The sequence below is a fragment of the Caretta caretta genome, chromosome 15 (genome assembly GCF_965140235.1).
Source record: "Caretta caretta isolate rCarCar2 chromosome 15, rCarCar1.hap1, whole genome shotgun sequence".
Taxonomy (NCBI): Eukaryota; Metazoa; Chordata; order Testudines; family Cheloniidae; genus Caretta; species Caretta caretta.
In genome coordinates, this window is record NC_134220.1 from 6,570,351 (window position 1) to 6,590,096 (window position 19,746).

At 49.4% G+C, this 19,746-nt stretch overlaps 1 protein-coding gene across 4 annotated transcripts in view; it reads right to left on the reverse strand.

Moving 5' to 3' along the window:
* Positions 1-2,913: 2,913 nt before the first annotated feature.
* Positions 2,914-19,746, reverse strand: part of RBM19 (RNA binding motif protein 19) — a 147,049-nt gene continuing 130,216 nt past the window's right edge. Inside the window, exons 25-26 of one of the 4 annotated variants that reach the window (XR_007352793.2) lie at positions 5,447-5,541; positions 2,914-3,941 (exon numbers count right to left, since the gene is read on the reverse strand). Coding sequence is in view for 1 of the 4 variants with exons in the window: in XM_048821081.2 (XP_048677038.2) it covers positions 19,096-19,250 (155 nt within the window). In the remaining 3 variants the exon portion in view is untranslated. Of the gene's footprint in view, positions 5,542-18,758; positions 19,251-19,746 lie in introns of those variants that run through there. The other 3 variants (XM_048821083.2, XM_048821081.2, XM_048821082.2) reach the window with 3 other exon arrangements.

Here is a 19,746-nt window from a genome sequence, read left to right on the forward strand (position 1 = left end):
TTACGGGTCTAGGACCACCTTAGACCAACGTATTCCTGCTACTTCCTCCCTCCACGGGTCCCTCACCTCCCCTGCACATGGGATTGGGCAAACACCAGCTTTCCCCTTCCTCCTGCTCCTGTCTTCTTACCACACCCCAGGGCCTGTGACCAACCCTCCCATGCCCCCCTGAAGCCCACCCAGCTCTTAAGAGCCGAGCTCTCTGCCCACCCCCTCCCCTCCTGCCTCGGCCTGCCCAGCAGTATCGGCGTGTTTGTGGCGAGCACGGTTCCTCATTGATCCAGCTGTCTGGCAGCGAGGCTATCTGATAAATCCAGGCAGCAGTAATGAACCTCCCAACACGTCTCTTCCCAGAGAATAAACCAGCCCTGGCCCAGGCGGTTAATATTTAACTGAATAAGGGCCATAAATATGGAAAATGGGACTTTTAATTAAATAAGCAGCTTTTAAAAGGCCCCTTGGGCTAGAGAGGCTTTTGTTTAAATATGATTGATTTGACACGTCCTTTTCCTCACGCTATCTCGCTCTCGCCCACTCCTCGGAGTCGAACAAGCAGGGACACTCGGTCCCTGGGCTTGTTCCCAGGGGCTAGAGCCAGCCCCGGGAGGGGAGGAAGGGGAGCAGCCCCACAACTGGCTGGCTGCCTCAGGGCTTTCCCATTGGGGTTATCGCCTTTTCACAGCACCCTGACGGGCATGATGGGGAGCTGAGTGTAAAAGACGCAAGAAACCAGCCGAGGAAATCTTTGGGTTTGGGACAGTGGGGAAGGTGATAGGGAATGGGCGGCAGGGCTGTGCACACTGCCCTCATGCCCCTGGCCTCAGTCTCGATCCTGCCACATCCCCTGCTATTTCAGTGCTGATATTTCTGCTGATGCACCCCAGTGCCACTCCACAGCCCCCTGCTACTCCTGTTCTGGCCTCCCACACACGACTCTGCCAGAGGACCTCAGGCCGGACCTCGCAGCACCGCTCTGACTCCAGGCCAGGGAGCTTTACCAATGCCCTGAAGCTCCCCATGCCATTCCAGCCCCAGTCTCCTGCTCTGCACTTCCCACTTGACTTCCACTTGACTCCTGGCCTGAGACACTCTTGCAGTCCTGCTTTCCTTAGCAAACTCTGCCAATGTACATTTGGCCTGCAGCCCGTCTTCCTGCTCCAGGACTGTTCCTATTCACTGTGCTGCGAGCGCTGGAGGAGAACACTTGCTTTTCCCATTTGCACTCCTCCAGGAGAAGGGAGTTTTGCAGTAAAGATAGAGGCTCCATTTCCAGTTAGATTCACTTACTGCTCAGGCATGCACCGTGTGGCAAAGCTTGGTTGCCCCAACCCTGCAGCACTCAGCCCTGGGTGGCACAAGTGGGCAACCATTTGCAGAGGTTCACAGGGAAAGGCCAGATACAGAGCCCATCAGATCCCTGGTGGAAGGGGCTATCATTCAGTGGTCTGACTGGGGAATCTTCCCTTTATTATCCATCAACTCCACACCCTTCAGGCTGGATTTCCCCACCCTCCTGCCCTCTCCTCCCTGGGTTGCCCAGCTACTGCAGGGACTTGGGTGCGCTAGGAATTGGACAGAAAGATACTTCCACCCCCTTTGCCTAATTGCTCTGAACTTTCCCGTACTTCACAACAGCATCTTGCTTCAGCCGCAAATGTGGAGGGGGCAAAAGGCTAAGGCTTAGGTCCACTGAGATATTTAGGAACCTAACTCCCATGGATCGCAGTGGGAATCAGGCTCCTAAATACCTTGGGGGATCTGGATCCATGTGTCTAGGAAGGTCTTTGCCATCAGGTCATCCCCGTTGTCCATCAGAGCCCAGAGGTGCAATGTCAGCAATGACAGTTGCTTCTTCACCCTTTCCCCAGGAGGGAGGATTGAGCTGGTGAATTCGCTACAGACCACCAAGGCCTAGCACATGCTGCATCCACAGATCCACTCCTATGAGCTGCTGTATCAGTGTTATATTGCAGTAGAGTCCAGAGGCCCAGCTGAGATTGGGGTCCCATTGTGCTAGGTGCTAGAGACAGGCCGTGCCCTAACCAGCTCACAGTATAAATGGACAGGACACCGGGTGCATGAGCAAACTGAGCCATAGAGGGGAAATGACTTGCCCAAGGTCATTTCCTGACCCCCAGGCGAGTGCTCTAGCCACTAGACTACACTGCCAGATACAAAATTGCCCTGGGAAGGGATATTGGAACAAAACCATGGATTCCCTGCATTCCAGCAGCTCTCAGATCATTGCATCAAAGAAAGGAGGGAGGGCAGCCTTTCCCCTTCCCTGCATCCTCCCCAGAGCTTTTGTGTTGTGGCGACACCCCAGCAAACCTGGAGACAACTTCATATCCCAGACTATTCTGCAGCAATGGGCTAAACCATTCAAGACAACCATGACCACAAGACAGCAGCCAGGATGCCTCAGAGCCTTGCTCAAGTCATCAGAGAAGCAATAGGAACAGTGTACGCAAGCCAAGCTGAAACTGCACCTATCCTGGCTCCTTGGGGAGTGAGAGGCAAGGTCAAGACTTGAGCACTGCTCCCCCTAGTGGTAGGACATTTCCCACAGCGCCGTGGTTATGTTAAAATACATTAAATCACAGTTTCTTTAAAGTTGTTTAACATGGAGGCTCATTTAGGCTTCAGGGTGTTTTTATTTTAAAGCTATTTTGTAGATTCCAGGTTATTTCCTATTCTCCCAGTGCAACTGGATCAAATTTTGTGTATGAAACTTTTTTCGTTGAAAAATGCAGATGTGGCAGCACGGAAACCTTTCGCAAGGTCAAGTCTGGTTCCCAAACCTGTGTCAGCCGGAAACCCTAAAAGTAGTTCTAAAAAAATCAAAGTGTTTCATTTGGATGTTTTCAAAACAAAATGTTTGATTTCCTAGAATAAAATGGTTTCATTTTAAAACTCTGTTAAATTTTTTAATAAAAGCCATCAAACCTGGTTACAAATGCTCAACACCGAACTCACATGTTTTGTTTGACTTCAAGCAATTTTTCTTCCAGACTGTTTGATTCTCCAAAACTTTTGAAAAAAATAGTTTTTGGTTTAACCACAAATGATTTTTCTCTTCTGATTTTTCGGAATTGCCAGTGAATTGAGAATCTGTTATATGCGTCTTGTTCTATGTCACAGATACAGGGCTAGCTGCCCCTTGGACCCCTGCTTCCAATCTCACTGAACACACCCCACTCAGCTGTTAGGCCCTTTGCCTGTAACTATACAAGGGGCAAAACCATGATTACCCCATTCTCAGACCAGTCTCTGCTGTAATTCCCTGGGCATCAGCTGTGATTGCTCAGCAGGATCAACTGGGTCTAGTGACCTGCAGGCTTTCCCTTCAGGAGCTGGAGTGAGCACGGGGACCTCAAAGCAAACTTTTCAGAATAAAGTATTTTTAATTTCAAAAGTAGGAACAAAGCATCAACAGAGCACAGGGTTCTTAACACAATGGAAGGTCTAAGCACATCTGTATCTTACCGAGATGCTTAGGGAGGCCTAGCTTATCCCAGACACCCCCACCTCCAGGGACTGGGGCTCAGACTGCTTCCCTGCAAGTATGTCTGCACTGCAAAACAAGGTGTGTTCCTAATTTGGGTTAAAACAGCAATGAAGACACAGCAACTTGGCTTGTAAATACATTAGGAGCTCAACTCAACTCCTCCCATCCCCATTTTTCACTCTTCCTATCTGGTCATCCTAGTTTAAACCCAAATTGCTGTGTCTTGACTGCTATTTTAACCCAAACCAAGAACACGTCTTCAGTTTTTTTTGCAGTGAAGACAGAACTTCAGTTGTTACCAACTCTCATGACCCTGTCATGGGTCTCAGGATAATCATTGTTTTCCTTAAAGCCCCAGCTCCTGGAGTCACGTGGAGATGTGATGATTTCAGCCTTGATTCTTAGAGAAACAGTAAGCTTCTGGCCCTCGGAGCTGTGGAGAAAGCATCAAAATGTGACCTCAGTGCACCCTAGAGGCTCAAAAAGCAGAAGGCAAATTAAAAAAAAACAACAAATCTAGTATTTTTACCTACTCTCACAATTTTAAAGCCAATCTTGTGATTGGTGGTGAGCCTGACTCATGATTTTGGAACATTTGGGGTTGGCAGTCCTGTAACTTGCCTGTCTCCCCCTGTGCTTCTCTTCCTTTCCAAAGTTCTGCAGTTGCCTGCCTGGAAGCCCCCCGAGATTACACCCCTGCTTGCCAGCCAGGTGGCCTCAACATGGACCAAGGTAAACTCTAAGGGGAAAGACCCTTGCACTGTCCTTTAAGTATTGGTAAGCAGGGCACCGTGAAGCTAACTGTCTCCTGGACAGGAGGGCATTAACCCTTCGTAACCCTACGGCAAGTACTATCATAACAATCAATCAGACAGATGGAACATATAAAATTCATGAAATATTACAGGCATCTCCCATGTCCATAGGTGCCAAGTCTGTGGGTGCTGTAGGGCTGGAGCACCCGTGGGGGAAAAAAGGTGGGTGCTCAACACCCACCAGCCACAACTGTTTGGCAGCACCCCCAATCAGCTGTTTGGCGGGGCCCCTGATTAGCTGATGGGAGATGCCGCCAAACAGCTGTGGGGGCTTGGGGGAGGGCAGAGAGCAGTGAGTGGGCAGGGGCCTCAAGGAGGATGAGGAGCAGGAGTGGGAAGAGGTGGAGCACGGGCAGGGCCTTGACGGAGGGGGAGGAATGAGGGGGAATCTTGGGGAACAGGGTGGAGTGGGGACGGGGCCTAGGGCATTTCTGCCTATAAGGTGCTCCCCCTATGCCCAGGCATGAGGGGGGGGGGGGGCGTGCAGCAGAATGAAAGCACAGATTTGGCAGATGATCACGTTTTTATATGCCATCCTACTGCACTCCAACAGGGCTGAGGGAAGGCAATGCCCCCGTTAGGCCCTGATTCAGCAAAGCTCTTAAGTGCCTGCTTAACTCGACACACGTATTTAAGGCCTGCTGAAATCAACAGGATTTAGGCACACAGGCCGGAGATTTTCCAAGGGCCCGGAGGGAGTTTAGCTGCCCAAATCCCATTCAAAGCCAGCCAGAGTTGGGTGCCGAATGTGCACAGGCACCTTTGAAAATGCCGTCCCCCTTAAAGATAAGCACATTTTCAAACGCTTTGCTGCACTGGGGCACAGTGGGGTGGGGCAAAGAGCAGAAGCTGCAGGACTATTCCTGAGCTGGCAAGTGCAGCAAGAGTTACGCAAGTGGGGACAAAACCTCTAGGGGTGTTTGTGCTCCCCCCCCATGAACACCCTTTGTTTTAGGGGTTTGGATCTGCTAGAAGTCCTTAGGGTGCCTCCCCCTCTTTTTAAAGTTTTTAAAATGTGTGGAGTGGGGGAAGAAGAAAAATGATTTTAAAATATAATGGCTGCTACGCAGAAAGCCTCATTGAAGTGCCTGAGTGCCGTCCAACTGCACCAGCCAGAACGCACCTGCTGTATAGCAGGACAGCCCAGGCAGGAACAAGCATTGCAGGAACTTGGATTTATCGAGGGTCTTTCAGCCCCTGGAGCTCAGCAGACGGTTCCTGGAGAGGGAGCAGAAGAACAGGAATTAGGGCACACTGAAGCTCATACAAGGAAGGAGTGGAGCCAACATGGCATGCCCGCGCCCCTGTCAGTTTTCTGGGTTGGGGGCCACGGCTGCTTTGGTCATTTGGGGCAATGCTTAGGGCACAGTAGACTGGAATGATGGGCCTAGTGATTCTACCCCAGGCCTTCTGGGTGACCGAAGGCAAGTCACTTACAGTCTTTTGGCCTCCACTCTGAACCTGTGAAATAGGGAGAATGATTCTTTCCTTTCTGCCCCTCTTTGGCTTGTCTCTTTAAACTGTCAGCTCTTTGGGGCAGGGCCTTAGTCTGGATGTTGCTGGGTTGACCACCGTGAAACTCTGAAGCATCTAGCCTGGGCCTTTGAAGTCAATGGGAGTCCCACTCCCTGACCCCAATGAAGCCACACTCCATCTTGCCAGTAACACTGTCTGGGTTCTATCAACCCTTCTCCCGCCTGTCACTCAGCCCCGGAGAACTTATACCACTGCTGGTGACCCACTTGATTCTACTCCTGCTGCTTTGCACTCACTTGGAGACCTGGGAGGGAGGGAGGGAGACATCTCCCTTGAGTCTGGGGACCAGTACGAGGGTGAGGCAAGAAATCAGGACCGAGAATGAAGCATTGACTCAAAGAGCCTATGCATCAGGGAACTAATTGCCTTTTATGGCTACAGTCCGTTTCCAGCGTGCACTGAACAAAGGCCTGTTTCTGAATCATAAAGCATTTGACAGTAGTTCCACTTTGTTTAAACCTAGATGCATTCAGAAGGGTCCCTCTCAAGATCAAAATCCTTGATTTTGAGAAGTAATGTCCCTAGCTGAGGCCCTGACAACACTTGCCATTATTACAGTCCATATAATTTTTAAAATCTAAATTAGTGTGAAACTCTTCCATCAGCTACACACCAGTGTAGTTCAGAGTAACCCTGCTGCCTTCAATGGAGCTACACCAGCTTTCCACCAACATCCCCAAGGACAGAATTTGGTTGTTCACTTAACACATACATTTACTTTGTGCACTGAACTCAGCTTGAGCATTTAAACTGGCTGGTTTGGGTGCTGCTCATAAGGCACAGCACTCGATTCCTTCTCCTGTGTGCACTGATGTGAATCAGGAGCGGCGTCACTGAAATCAGGGGAGAAGTGCTGGCCTGAGAGGGGTGTAAGGGAGAAAAAAAATCAGGCTCAGTGTCTAATCCAGCTTCTGACATGCAATCCGCACACCACAGGCTTTGGGGGGATGGAGGTGTGTGGTTCACTACCTTGTATCAGCCCACATCCTCCTCCCCTTTCAAAGACGTTAAAAATCCTGAAGGCACATTTTCATAACAGAGACTAGCACGGTTTATTTTATATACTTACAATAAAGCCTATTATTTGTATGTATTTATATTACAGTAGCATCTAGAAGCCTTATCTGAGATAGGGGCCCCATTGAAATAGGTGCTGTACAGACACAGAGTGCTATGAAAAGCACACAATCTAAGCAGACAAGACAAAGGGTGGTTGGGGAAACTGAGGCACAGAGAGGGGAAATGACTTGCCCAAGATCACCCAGAAAATCTGTGGCAGGGCTGGGCATAGAACCCAGTTCTCCTCCAACTCAGCCTAGCTGCTAGATGAAACTGCCTCTAAAAAACAACCTTCAAGCTGAAACTCCAGTCAACGAGCAGTGTCCCTTTGAGAGACAAAGCGTTTGTGGTTTATAGTCTGGAGACATTAAAAAACAAACAAAAGAGCCCAACAGAAGTGCATAAAATCCCCCCGAACAAAGAGACCAGATTTTGGCTTTGGAGAAGAGAAGGTTCCTAGAGCAACGCTCCAGGCAGATAAATGACTTTCTGTTACTCCTACAAGTTCGGCGGGAAGGGAGAGAGCCGGAGAAAAGCAGCGCGAGGGAAGGAGGGGAAACCGGAGAGCGGGTAAGCGTGGATAAAGGAGAGCAGTAGGGAATGCTGTGCAGCAGGCAGGCGCAGGTCCAAGGTCAGCGCTCCCGCTCTGCTCAGTATGCCGCGCTACCTGCCGACTCCACATGAGCACACCCAGGCAGCCTGAGGCTATGCAGAGCCGTGGCCTCTGTCAAGCACACGCCACTGGCAACACAGCCCCCCTCCTCCCCCAGCCGAGAGGCCAGAGCTGTGCTTCATCTCCGTGTGCCAGCTCCAAGGGCGATTTACGGCTGCCCTCGCTGCCCCGCTCCCGGATCCCATTTCACTGCAGGCCGGGCTTTACACAGAAAGCCTTGGGGCATATGCTGCTGCAGTAATTCATGCCGCCTGTGACACGCCACAGCCGCTGCCTTGGCAACGGACGAGGGTGTTACAAGGCACCGTCGCCTCCCTTCTGTGTACAGATGGGGGTGGGTTTGTCTCTGGAACGGGGGAACCGTGGCTCAGCTGCCCACTTAGATGGACCAGCCTGAGATGTGCTAGGCAGGGCCGCATTTGGCTCTTGTCCGGCTACGGTCATGTCAACAAAACAGAACATGACCAAGCCAGCCTATTCAAGCAGAGAGCTGCAATGTCTGAGCTGGATCCCAAGGATCTATAAGATCCCTGTCAGGATCCAGGAGGTCAAGGCACTCACTGGCCTTTTAGCCAAAGTCAAAACATTTTGCTGCAGGTCCCAGTGAAATTACCTGAGCTGAAATTTCATCCCTGTCACGCGTTTGTCCGTTTCACGAAAGCATGGAGTGATGGGACAGTTTGGCATCGCTGGGACTGCAGGCCCAAGGAGAGCACTAGCCCAGGACTGGAAAAGCAAGGGGGGTATTGTAGGCCAGGACTGAGCGACGTTGGCAGACCTGGGCTAAGGGGGCAGGACTGGAATAGCAGGGGTGCTACAGGTCAGGATTGAGGGGCAGCTGCAGAGCTGATGTGAGAGAGCAGGGCTGGGGGTACTCTATACTGCTCAGGACCAGGCTCCAACCAGAGATCACAGCCCCTGCGTTATACAATGTCTGGCTCTAGCCAGCATTATCAGCTACTTCCATTCTCAGTACTTACATTCACGTACACCCCCAAATAACTCAAAACTAGAGTCCGAATTAGAGGATAAGGTGCAGAGCTATAGTAATAGGTTGATAGGTGTCCCTTAAAGACTTGAGAGGTGCTGTGTCCTAATGATCAGTGCCTGCGCCTGGGAGTCGGGACTCCCACGTCTGAACTTGGTAACTTTCACCCAGCATCATCAGGAGAGGGAAAGTGTCTTGGAGGCTATGGTCACAATTCCCATGTGGAAAGAACTGTTTCATGGCAGCCCCCTAGCCCCAATAATCCAACCAGTGCACTGCCAGGGCCCGGACTGCACGATCTCAGATGTTTTCCATCTCTAACTTCTATGATTCTCTGAGGTGTCAAGTTCAAGGTCTCAGTCCTTAGTTTCAAGACGCTCAGCGGCCTGGGCCCTGGACACCTCAAAAATAATCTAAAGCTCCGGGATGAAGATGGTGATCAGCAACTCCACTCCCCAGACACAATAGAACCTTCTACCACCAGGGTAAAGCTCGTTTTTAGACTGTTCAATGAACACAAGCACTGAGGACCATCTCAAACCTCCCCACCTTCTGATTCATGGTGGACTTCTCTGACCTGCCTTCTCTACATGCGGAGCAATGTGTCCATTTAAAAAATCAAAACCAAATGCTCCACTGCACATCCGATTCTCCCCTCAGAAAAGGGCAAGAGAATGAATGCACCACAGGAAGTTACTCAGAGACTGCTGTGATGGGGGTGTGTGATGGGGCGTTTGTCCCACACTAGCCCATAAAGGGTTAATAGGACCTTAGGGAGGCTGTGCAGGAGACAGCCAATTGGAGAGGGGCTGTGAGGAGCAGCCAATTATGTCTGGACAGGCCCATATAAGAAGAGCTGCAGGGCAGAGCAGGTCAGTCACTCCCTGGAGCTCAGGGAGGGAGGACGAGGTCGAGGACGACGACGATGACGACTGGCTGCCTTGCAGGCAGAGGTCAGATAGCACCTTGGACAGAGCAGTGCTGGGCAGGATCAGGAGAGCAAGAGTGAGCTCCTAGCGGACTGCTGACAAGCTGGGGCCCTGAGACAAGAGCGGAGAAGGTGCTGGGGCTGCGGGGAAGTGGCCCAGGGAAGTAGGCTAAGGGGTTGGCGGGGACATCGCATGTGGCTGCCATCTACAGGGTCCCTGGGATGGGACCTGGAGTAGTGGGTGGGCCTGGGTCCCCGCCTTTCCCCTAACTGCTACCAAGGAAGTGGCTGGACAGTGGACAGCTGTTCCCCTGGAAGGGGGAAGAACTGAGTGTGACACAGCTGGAGGGCTATGTCTTGAAGAGGATGCCACAGTCCTTGGGGTGACACGGGTCCAGGAGTGGAGGTGATGGCAGGCGAGACACCGCCAGAAGAGGGCGCACTGACTAGCAGAGCTGATCCCTGGGACATCCAGCAGGAGGTGCCGCAGTGGTGAGCCGAGGCCCATCACAGGGTGGATAAGAACCTACGCAGAAGAACACAATAGAAGGGTGACCCTTTGCTGAGTAGGCCGATATAAGAAAGGACAGTGACATTTCTGGTGAGCTGGGTGAAGTTACAATCCCAAAGCCATGGAGCAGCTGCTGCCTGGCCTCTGGGTGTTGGCAGAGCCCCACCAAAGAGTGTAAGCCACAGGATGATGCAAGTGCCAATTGACTGGGCTTTGCTGAAGAAGCCATGGGGAAAAAAGCACCTCCTTAAGAAACTGCATTGGAATCTAGGCTGGGCCGAAGCACAAACCCAGCCAGCAGCTCCTGTGCTTTGGGGACGCATAGAGCTATGTCCCATGAAAGATCTGCGGCTCACAGGATGGCCCTGTCTCTAATGCCAGCAGGGTGAATAGAGGGGGAGGAAACACGACTGCCAGACCTTCATGTGCCCCCATTCAGCTATGGGATAGGGCGGCAAACTCATCTGATTTCCCCTTCACAATAACTTGAGATCCCACAGACCCTGGGGCGGGGTCAAGTCAGAATCCAAGAGAGGGTTTTACCAAGGCAAGTTGCACACAGACACTGATGCACACATGGGACACACGCAGATGGAGATGAACCATTGTATGGTGATTAGGGCTGGTTGACAATTTTCCAGAAAACGCAGAGGCATCCAAACTGGAACCGTTCATGGAAAAGGGCTGGTTCTGACAATCTGTTCGACTCCAGATATTTTTGACACCAGTTTCTAAGTCGTCAGAATGTTTCATGTAGACATTTTCTCAACAAAAAATGCCCGTTCTCTGGTTCCAACAGACTTCGCACTTAGAAATTTAAGTGAAGAATTGTTACAAAAATTAAAAGTCCACTTGGAAACAAAAGGTTCTGATTGATGATTTAACTGGGAATTGGTCCTGCTTCGAGCAGGGGGTTGGACTAGATGACCTTCTGGGGTCCCTTCCAACCCTTATATTCTATGATTCTATGACCTGGACCAAAATTCTTCATGACTTTCAGTTTGCAAAACTTTTCAAGATTTTGACTTTTCAGCTGGGAAAATTTTTAGATCCCAAATTTTCGAGGGACAGGAAAACCAACCTCAAAGAGAGAGGGACCAACAGGAGCTGTGTTCTGCCAAGAGAGAGACAAAGTGCCCTGTGTGGCGAGAGGACAGATGTCCCCTCTTAAGGAGGGTGAACTCTCTGTGTGATTAACACGGATCTGTACTGCTCAGTCACTTTAAAATCATGGACTCTTCCTGCAAATGAATCTAGCCAAAGGGAACGCCATTGCTCTGGCAGAAAGGAGACACACACACAGAGCCCGGCTTCAAATATGCAGTAAAAACGTGACTTAATAGCTTTGTTATTGTTTGACATTTGGGTTTTACTCGCTATAGAAAGTGGCACTAATTACTTCTTAGTTACACAGGAGCTGCAGTGTAACTGGAGCGCAGGGTTTTATGGAGTGCTGCCAACTGTAATTGCAAAGCCGTTTTGTGGGTGAGCCGCACAGTTCCCAGTTCTGCAATGCACTGCCCACCCCCAAAGTCAATGCAGTCCTAAGGGTAGCAGAGGCCTCATGGGGGCTGCATGTCTGGCATTCGCAGTGACCAGTGGACACAGGCGACCACACTCCATACAAAGTGCAATACTCTCTCCGGGCTACAGCTGCCTCTTACAAATATGAAAGTACTAAGGTGAACAGAGGAGGGAGACGGCTCACACCATCCCTCAAGCTCTCTCTGCGTGGCAGGCTGTTAGCTCATGTCCATGGCTGGCTTTGGCATTTCGCTGGGAAGCCATGGGAGTGAAATACAGGTGCGAGCCTGAACTGCTGAGCAAATCTGCCCAGCTCCTGAGATGTACCAAGGCAGTGATGTCTGCTGTCTGGCCTGACTAGAGCTCTTCGGTGTTTGTTAGGCTGGAGGTCTAGGTTGGATATGAGGAAACACTATTTCACCAGGAGGGTGGTGAAGCACTGGAATGGGTTACCTAGGGAGGTGGTGGAATCTCCATCCTTAGAAGTTTTTAAGGCCCGGTTTGACAAAGACTTAGCTGGGATGATTTAGTTGGAATCGGTCCTGCTTTGAGCAGGGGGTTGGACTAGATGACCTCCCGAGGTCTCTTCCAACCCTGTGATTCTAAGATTCTATGAATTCTCCCATCGTCTTTTTATGACACCATTTACTTCCTGGGTACCCTGGTGATGGGGCATTAGAAATCTGTAGATAGCCCACAGGCAATTCACCTGAGCCTGTCAAACTCAATCATCCAACACCTTCCCAAGCACACGATCCTCCAGAAGGTCCCTCACCCACGAAGGAGCGAGGTGGCTCTTGACTTTTGCTCTTATTGTTACATTACACACTAGATTGCTCCACCTCTCTCTCTCCCCGCTACTCCCACCTCCTCCAGCAGACAGATGACAAGTGAGAATGCATTGTCCCATAGAAATGATCTTCCCAGCATAACTCCCTGCCCTTGCATTGTCTGGACAAGCCTGGGTGATTTCTAGTGGCAAAAAAATTGGGGGAAAAGGGGGGAATGGTCATTCAGAAAAGCAGAAAGGAAGGGGAAAAAAACCCATCTCCCCATACACTCCCCCTTCGACAGCCTGTCTGCTGGGTGAGAATGAGACACGCCTACCTTGTGAGATCCAGGGGGATTTTGAAAATTTCACACTCACTCCCAGTCTAATTCCACACACTCAGAAACTCTGCACAAAGGTCTCTCGGCACTCCCAGCAGCACAATCTGAATTTTTCCCTATGAAAAGCCACCTTCTCGCTCGCCCACCCTGCTTTGCATTTGCTGCCCAGTCACTAGCACGCAGAACAGGGCACGTTTATTCTGGGTCTGTTTGCCTTTTTGTTTTGCGTGGCTCTGCTCCTGCTTCTGGATGTAATAAACTGTGCTCCAGCTCTGCCTGCATGAAGGAGGTGCAATGGGCTGGCCAGAGGGTGCTTGGCAATGCCACATTCCCAAGGGAGTTGGAACCTCTTGCTCAATGGTTGGGCAGAAGATGGGAGCATCAAGGAGGACAACAGACAAGGAGGGTGGCTGAGGTACCCACCTTGTGCTGGGCCAAGCAGACTCCACAAGCTAAGTGGGATCAGGTCTGCTCAGTGCAGCGCCGGGAGACCTCCAAAGAACACAAAGGAGCTCAGGACGTGGAGCTGGTGGTTTTACAGACAGCACTATTTTCTTAGGTGATTTAAATACGATGGGACCCACTTAATCCAGTCCGTGGTTGCAGAAGTACTTTATCCTGCTGTTGGCAATGTAGTAAGAAAGATGGCCTAGTAAAGACAGCCCCCAGCTGGGACTCAAGAAACACAGGTTCAGTTCCTAGCTAGGCCACAGATTTCCCGTGTGTGACCTTGGGCAAATCACTTAATCTACATTGTGCATCCCGGAGAACAATACTGATGTACCTCACAGTAGGGGGATAAATCTGCTCAGATATTATGGTAACAAGGGCTGTAAAAGTACCTAGGATAGACCACAGCTGAAGGGGAGGCGGCCTTGTAGACTCCGCCAGTCACGATGGCACAGGCTCCTCTGCTCTATATGTCATGGTTACCTCCTGTCCCACTCTGTGGCAGCCCGTGTCAGCAGGTGGCAGGTCTCGGTAAACAAAGTAGGTCCAGCTGCTCCCATTTGGCCAATTCTGAGGGAGGGGCAGCACCTGTCGCTAAAAAGCGCTAGGCCTTCCCCATGGCAAAAGTTGTCAGTAACATTCACCATATTAATGGTGATTCCGTTTAATTTCCACCTTTTCACTACGTTTCCTCCACCTATTTACATTTAAGGAGTCCTCGTAGAGGGAGCGTGCACGTAACTATCTGCATGAACAAAGCGACACTAACTATCCCCCGGACCGTGACCTGTTCCCGAATGGAATTGTGTGTGTAAAGTTCCGAAGAAATGAGCGAGCACTAACTTGTTAACAGAGCAGGTTAGACTTAAGTTCCAAGCATTCTGTAGTTCAAAGCCTGGAATGGCGATCCTCTAACTACACTTCCCACAATGCCCCAGGAAGCTTGAGCACACCCTTAAAACCATTTATGAGCTTTTCATTGTGATGGCAGATTGTTACATTAATTTTTCTTTTTTTACTGTAGAAGTGAGGCCATGTGCTATTTTTATTAAATAAGGCGAGACGCATTAAAAAATCAACGTTTAAAAGTTACTGTTCCAGTAACTCCATACACACATAGTATCGGCTCCACTTCCCGGAAGTCCAGTCAGATGATGCCGCTGACACACAGCAAACATAGCCCAGCATGAGGAAAAAGCCGGATATTATAAGAGCTTTACTTTTTTTTTGACAAATGTCTGGTTAAATTAAACTGCTATAAAAGCATCAGGAGGCCTTACCTTACAATTTTTAATGTCACCCACCTCTCATTAATTCAAATGTCGTCTCAAATGACATCATCAGATAGCAGTTCCTGCAGGGAGGATGGCTTCCTCTTGACTGTTTTTTTTTGTTTTGGGGTCTCTGAAGCTGTTTTTAGTGACATACTCTTTAAAATTCCTAAAATATATTGATAAAATGTATATTTCATACCACATTGAAGTTTTCCTTTAAATAGGGGTTGAAAGCACCTATGCACATGTACATGCAATGACCAGTGCTTATATGCCATATACTCTCTACTGAATATAGAGTGGCCTAAATTTTCCAAACAGACTTTGGCTGCCACAATATTGGGGGGTGCAGATTGAGATCTGAACACCCGCACTCTGAAAACTAGGCCTCTTTAACACATCTCAAGTTGGGCACTTAATAGTGGAGACAACCCAAGTCTCCAGTCACTTTTGAAAGTTGAAACCAATGTACGCCGTTGTAATTCCCAACGATTTCAACAAGCTCCTCAGACCAGTTGAAAAGCTCTGCTCCAGGATAGGATTATGAAGAGGTCACTGCAGAATCAAGTTCTTACCTGATTATGTAGACGTTAGTAAGGACAGGCTGTGAAATAGGTATCATCTTTATGTACAACTGTCTATGACCCAAGGACCGCTTTCACTGACATGCTAGTTCACCGAAGTGTGTCACGGAAGGTCTGTACTGAAAGCCTGTTTCACTCTGATCAGCATAATCATTGCAAAATATAAGTACAGAGAATACGTAAAGAGCTATGTTTCTATACACACACTGAAAACTGTGTTCTTAAGGTACGTAAAACAGGTCAGCAGAAGGCAGTAAACAGGTTCCATTCACACAATGGACAGGAGACACTTCTCTTCCTGGCTGACCATTGTGTAACGGGTAACAGGTATAATGGGTAAGCTGGGGTGTACCATTCCTTTGGGAACAGCAGGTCCGGTAATTCTGAGAATGTCCAGTGGAACAGGGGCTGAACACTGCGGAAGGACGCTCAGAGGGTTCGGGGGCCGTCGGGTGTCTGTCACTAACCTGCAGAGGGACAGCAGAGGCAGTGTAGGCTTGTGAGGTCTGTGGCTAGGGGTGTCGTAGAGCTGACAGGCACAGACAAGGCTTCTTCACGCTAAGCGCAGGTGGTAGCGAGGTGCCTTACAAGAGTGGGTATCCCTAGGAACCATAACACTGCCCCTCACTGGGCTCCAGAGAGGGTTCATTAATGCTTTGAGATCACAGAACAGAGAGTAACAAGAAGGGTTTCTTCAGGTATGTTAGCAACAAGAAGAAAGTCAAGGAAAGTGTGGGCCCCTTACTGAATGAGGGAAGCAACCTAGTGACAGAGGATGTGGAAAAAGCTAACGTACTCAATGCTTTTTTTTTTTCTCTGTGGAGAAAGAAGTGGTTCGGGACTATTTAGAAAAGTTGGATGAGCACAAGTCCATGGGGCCGGATGTGCTGCATCTGAGAGTGCTAAAGGAGTTGGCGGATGTGATTGCCGAGCCATTGGCCATTATCTTTGAAAACTCATGGCGATCGGGGGAGGTCCCGGATGACTGGAAAAAGGCTAATGTAGTGCCCATCTTTAAAAAAGGGAAGAAGGAGGATCCTGGGAACTACAGGCCAGTCAGACTCACCTCAGTCCCTGGAAAAATCATGGAGCAGGTCCTCAAGGAATCAATTCTGAAGCACTTAGAGGAAAGGAAAGTGATCAGGAACAGTCAGAATGGATTCACCAAGGGCAAGTCAGGCCTGACTAATCTAATTGCCTTCTATGATGAGATAACTGGCTCTGTGGATGAGGGGAAAGCAGCGGACATGTTGTTCCTTGACTTTAGCAAAGCTTTTGACACGGTTTCCCACAGTATTCTTGCCAACAAGTTAAAGAAGTATGGGATGGATGAATGGACTATAAGGTGAATAGTAAGTTGGCTAGATTGTCGGGCTCAACAGGTAGTGATCAATGGCTCCATGTCTAGTTGGCAGCCGGTATCAAGTGGAGTGCCCCAAGGGTCAGTCCTCGGGCCGGTTTTGTTCAATATCTTCATAAATGATCTGGAGGATGGTGTGGATTGCACCCTCAGCAAGTTTGCAGATGACACTAAACTGGGAGGAGAGGTAGATACGCTGGAGGGTAGGGATAGGATACAGAGGGCCCTAGAAAAATTAGAGGATTGGGCCAAAAGAAATCTGATGAGGTTCAACAAGGACAAGTGCAGAGTCCTGCACTTAGGAAGGAAGAATCTCATGCACTGCTACAGACTAGGGACCGAATGGCTCGGCAGCAGTTCTGCAGAAAAGGATTTAGGGGCTACAGTGGACGAGAAGCTGGATGTGAGTCAACAGTGTGCCCTTGTTGCCAAGAAGGCCAATGGCATTTTGGGATGTAGAAGTAGGGGCATTGCCAGCAGATCGAGGGACGTGATCTTCCCCTCTATTCGACATTGGTGAGGCCTCATCTGGAGTACTGTGTCCAGTTTTGGGCCCCACACTAGAAGAAGGATGTGGAAAAATTGGAAAACGTCCAGCGGAGGGCAACAAAAATGATTAGGGGACTGGAACACATGACTTATGAGGAGAGGCTGAGGGAAGTGGGATTGTTTAGTCTGCGGAAGAGAAGAATGAGGGGGGATTTGATAGCTGCTTTCAACTACCCGAAAGGGGGTTCCAAAGAGGATGGATCTAGACTGTTCTCAGTGGTAGCAGATGACAGAACAAGGAGTAATGGTCTCAAGTTGCAGTGGGAGAGGTTTAGGTTTGATATTAGGAAAAACTTTTTCACTCGGAGGGTGGTGAAACACTGGAATGTGTTACCTAGGGAGGTGGTGGAATCTCCTTCCTTAGAAGTTTTTAAGGTCAGGCTTGACAAAGCCCTGGCTGGGATGATTTAACTGGGGATCGGTCCTGCTTTGAGCAGGGGTTTGGACTAGATGACCTCCTGAGGTCCCTTCCAACCCTGATATTCTATGATTCTATGATGCTGGCGAAAAGCAAAGTAATTACCGGTACTATGGGAGAGATTATTACCCACGAGGCTTCAGAATTTGAGTGCTTTTGGTGCCTCTTTCTCTTGGACTCTATTGAAAAATCTCCGCCTACATTAATATCCGCCAAGTCTTCACCACCTCTAGATTTCCTGGGTGTGCATCTTTTAGACTGTCAGCTCTTTGGGGCTGGCACTGGGACTAGTTTTGTGCACTGGGCAGTGCCACACGCATTGCCAATGGTAACCACACCACTATGCCCATCTCTAGTTTAACCATTTCATGCCAAGAGTAAATGACCTCTACAAAACGACGACTGATCCGCCAAGCCCAAAGAGTTACCTCTGAGATGACATGGTTCTTTCTCAGATGCCCAGTACCTCTAGTAGAGACTTGGGGTAGGATTTTCAAAAAGCACTTGCTCAGCATTGGCCCAACTCATACCACTGATTTCAAAGTGAGCAAACCGCCATTTAAAATTCTCCTTTTAAAACCTGAGCCACCAGCTATAAGAGTCACTGACATCTCCCCAGTGCATCCCCATCTAAGAAGGCAGAAAACCACGCGTCCTGCGTTTGAGAAAGGGGCAGTGGTGGGACTCCCATCTCCTGAACTAGAGTCTGCCCCACTTGGCCCAGGTTTGCCCCTGTTCAAGGCTGGGCCATGCCTGGCATCCTGCAACCACTTCCCACTTGATGCTCAGAGCGGGATTTTCAAAAGCACCATGCATCCGCCTAATGCTGCTTCCCAGTGATCTCAATGAGAAAACGCCCACAGCCTTCAATGGGAGCAGAGTTAGGCCAACGCTGAGTACATCTGAAACCCCTTCTTTACAGGTGGGAACCAATAGAGACCACATCCCAAACTCCGGAATCATTTTAGGCAGCCGCAAGATGTAACCTTCCAGGGAAGCCTTAAGACACCTTCCCAGGGAGCAAGCTGACACTGTGACTGAAGGCAGTACTGGGCTCACGTCCACTCCCTTGGGAAACCAGGCAAATCAGGCCAATAGCAGAAAGAAGGGTTTTTTTTAAAGCTATGCAGTGATAAAACATATATATAAATAAATAGAAAATTTGCAGCAAACATGTGTGATCTGTTGCATCCTTTGTTAGCCAGAGCAGTTTTGATGTAAGACAGCAAATCCCAGGGGGAAGGGGGTGAAGTGAAATACTTTATCAGCTGGGTACATATGTAAACCAGTACCCCCGGCTGAAAAGCAAAAGCTTCTTTTCCTTTGAAACCGGGGAAGTGAAAGGCCACTGCTGGCTGCGAGCGTGGACAGAAATGACAGGCACAGAGATGAACACTAACATTTTCACCTTCCTCGTGGGCTCGGATAAACAACCAGTTGTGGTTAACAGAAATAAAAAGGGATTCACCTATTTTTAGTAACAGTTTTGAATTTTTTTTTTTAACGTACACGGATGTTTTTTAAATTATTCAAGCAATAGGAACAATCGGTTACAAAAACAAACGACTGATGTTCCCTTGGGGAGTAGCTTTCTCAGTCTGAAGGGCCAGCTCCCCAGATTGCAATGCTGGTGGGTGTGCACCTCGCTGAGATGAAGGAGTTAACGTTCTAGCCTGAAATCCTTCTCTGGTTTAACAGGGCCTTCCCCAGGCGCACGCTGACGGGCATGTGTTGCTTGCAGATGGAAAAGGCTCATCTTCCACCTGTGGATTCAAGGGGCATTTCCCTTTTGGCTTTAAAGGGCCTGGCTACCAGATCTGTGTCTGAAGCAAGAATTGGTCCTCCGGTTTAAAGGCCTGGCACAGCAGGTTCAGATGGCAACAAATGTGCTTCATCTTCTTGGTTGCAGAATACAGAGGTGGATGGATGCCACTCACTCTCTCTGTGTCCATCAGCAGACGACCTGAAGGAACAGAAAAACCAAAAACAAAACACCATGTAGCATTGTTACCTTTCATCACTGTTTAGAAAGCAGGACAGAATCTTCTGCTACCAAATGTACACAGCAGAGGCCAATGTACCAATAGCATGCAGCAGTGTGGAGGTGGGGGGAGGCTGAAAGTGACCAGACCAATGCACTTGAAAGCAGCCAGCCCTTGTGGTGGGGGCAAAGAAACACAGACCCCTAAGTGAAGTCCCCTAAGCCACAGCCCAAGTGAAATGCCCATTAAAAATGAACAGTGCTGCTCCCCAATTCCAGGGAAAAGTTTTAATGCACACAAAATAAAGGTAAGCAAAATGGATGGAGATGAAGGAGGAGGAGAAGAGAGAGAGAGAGAAAAAAGGAGAGAATGAGTAGAGGGACAGGGAGAGAGGGAGAATGAGAAAGAAGGGGGAGGGAGTGAAAGAGCACACACGCGCGTACCCATCTGGGCAATGCATCACATTGAAATTGCCCC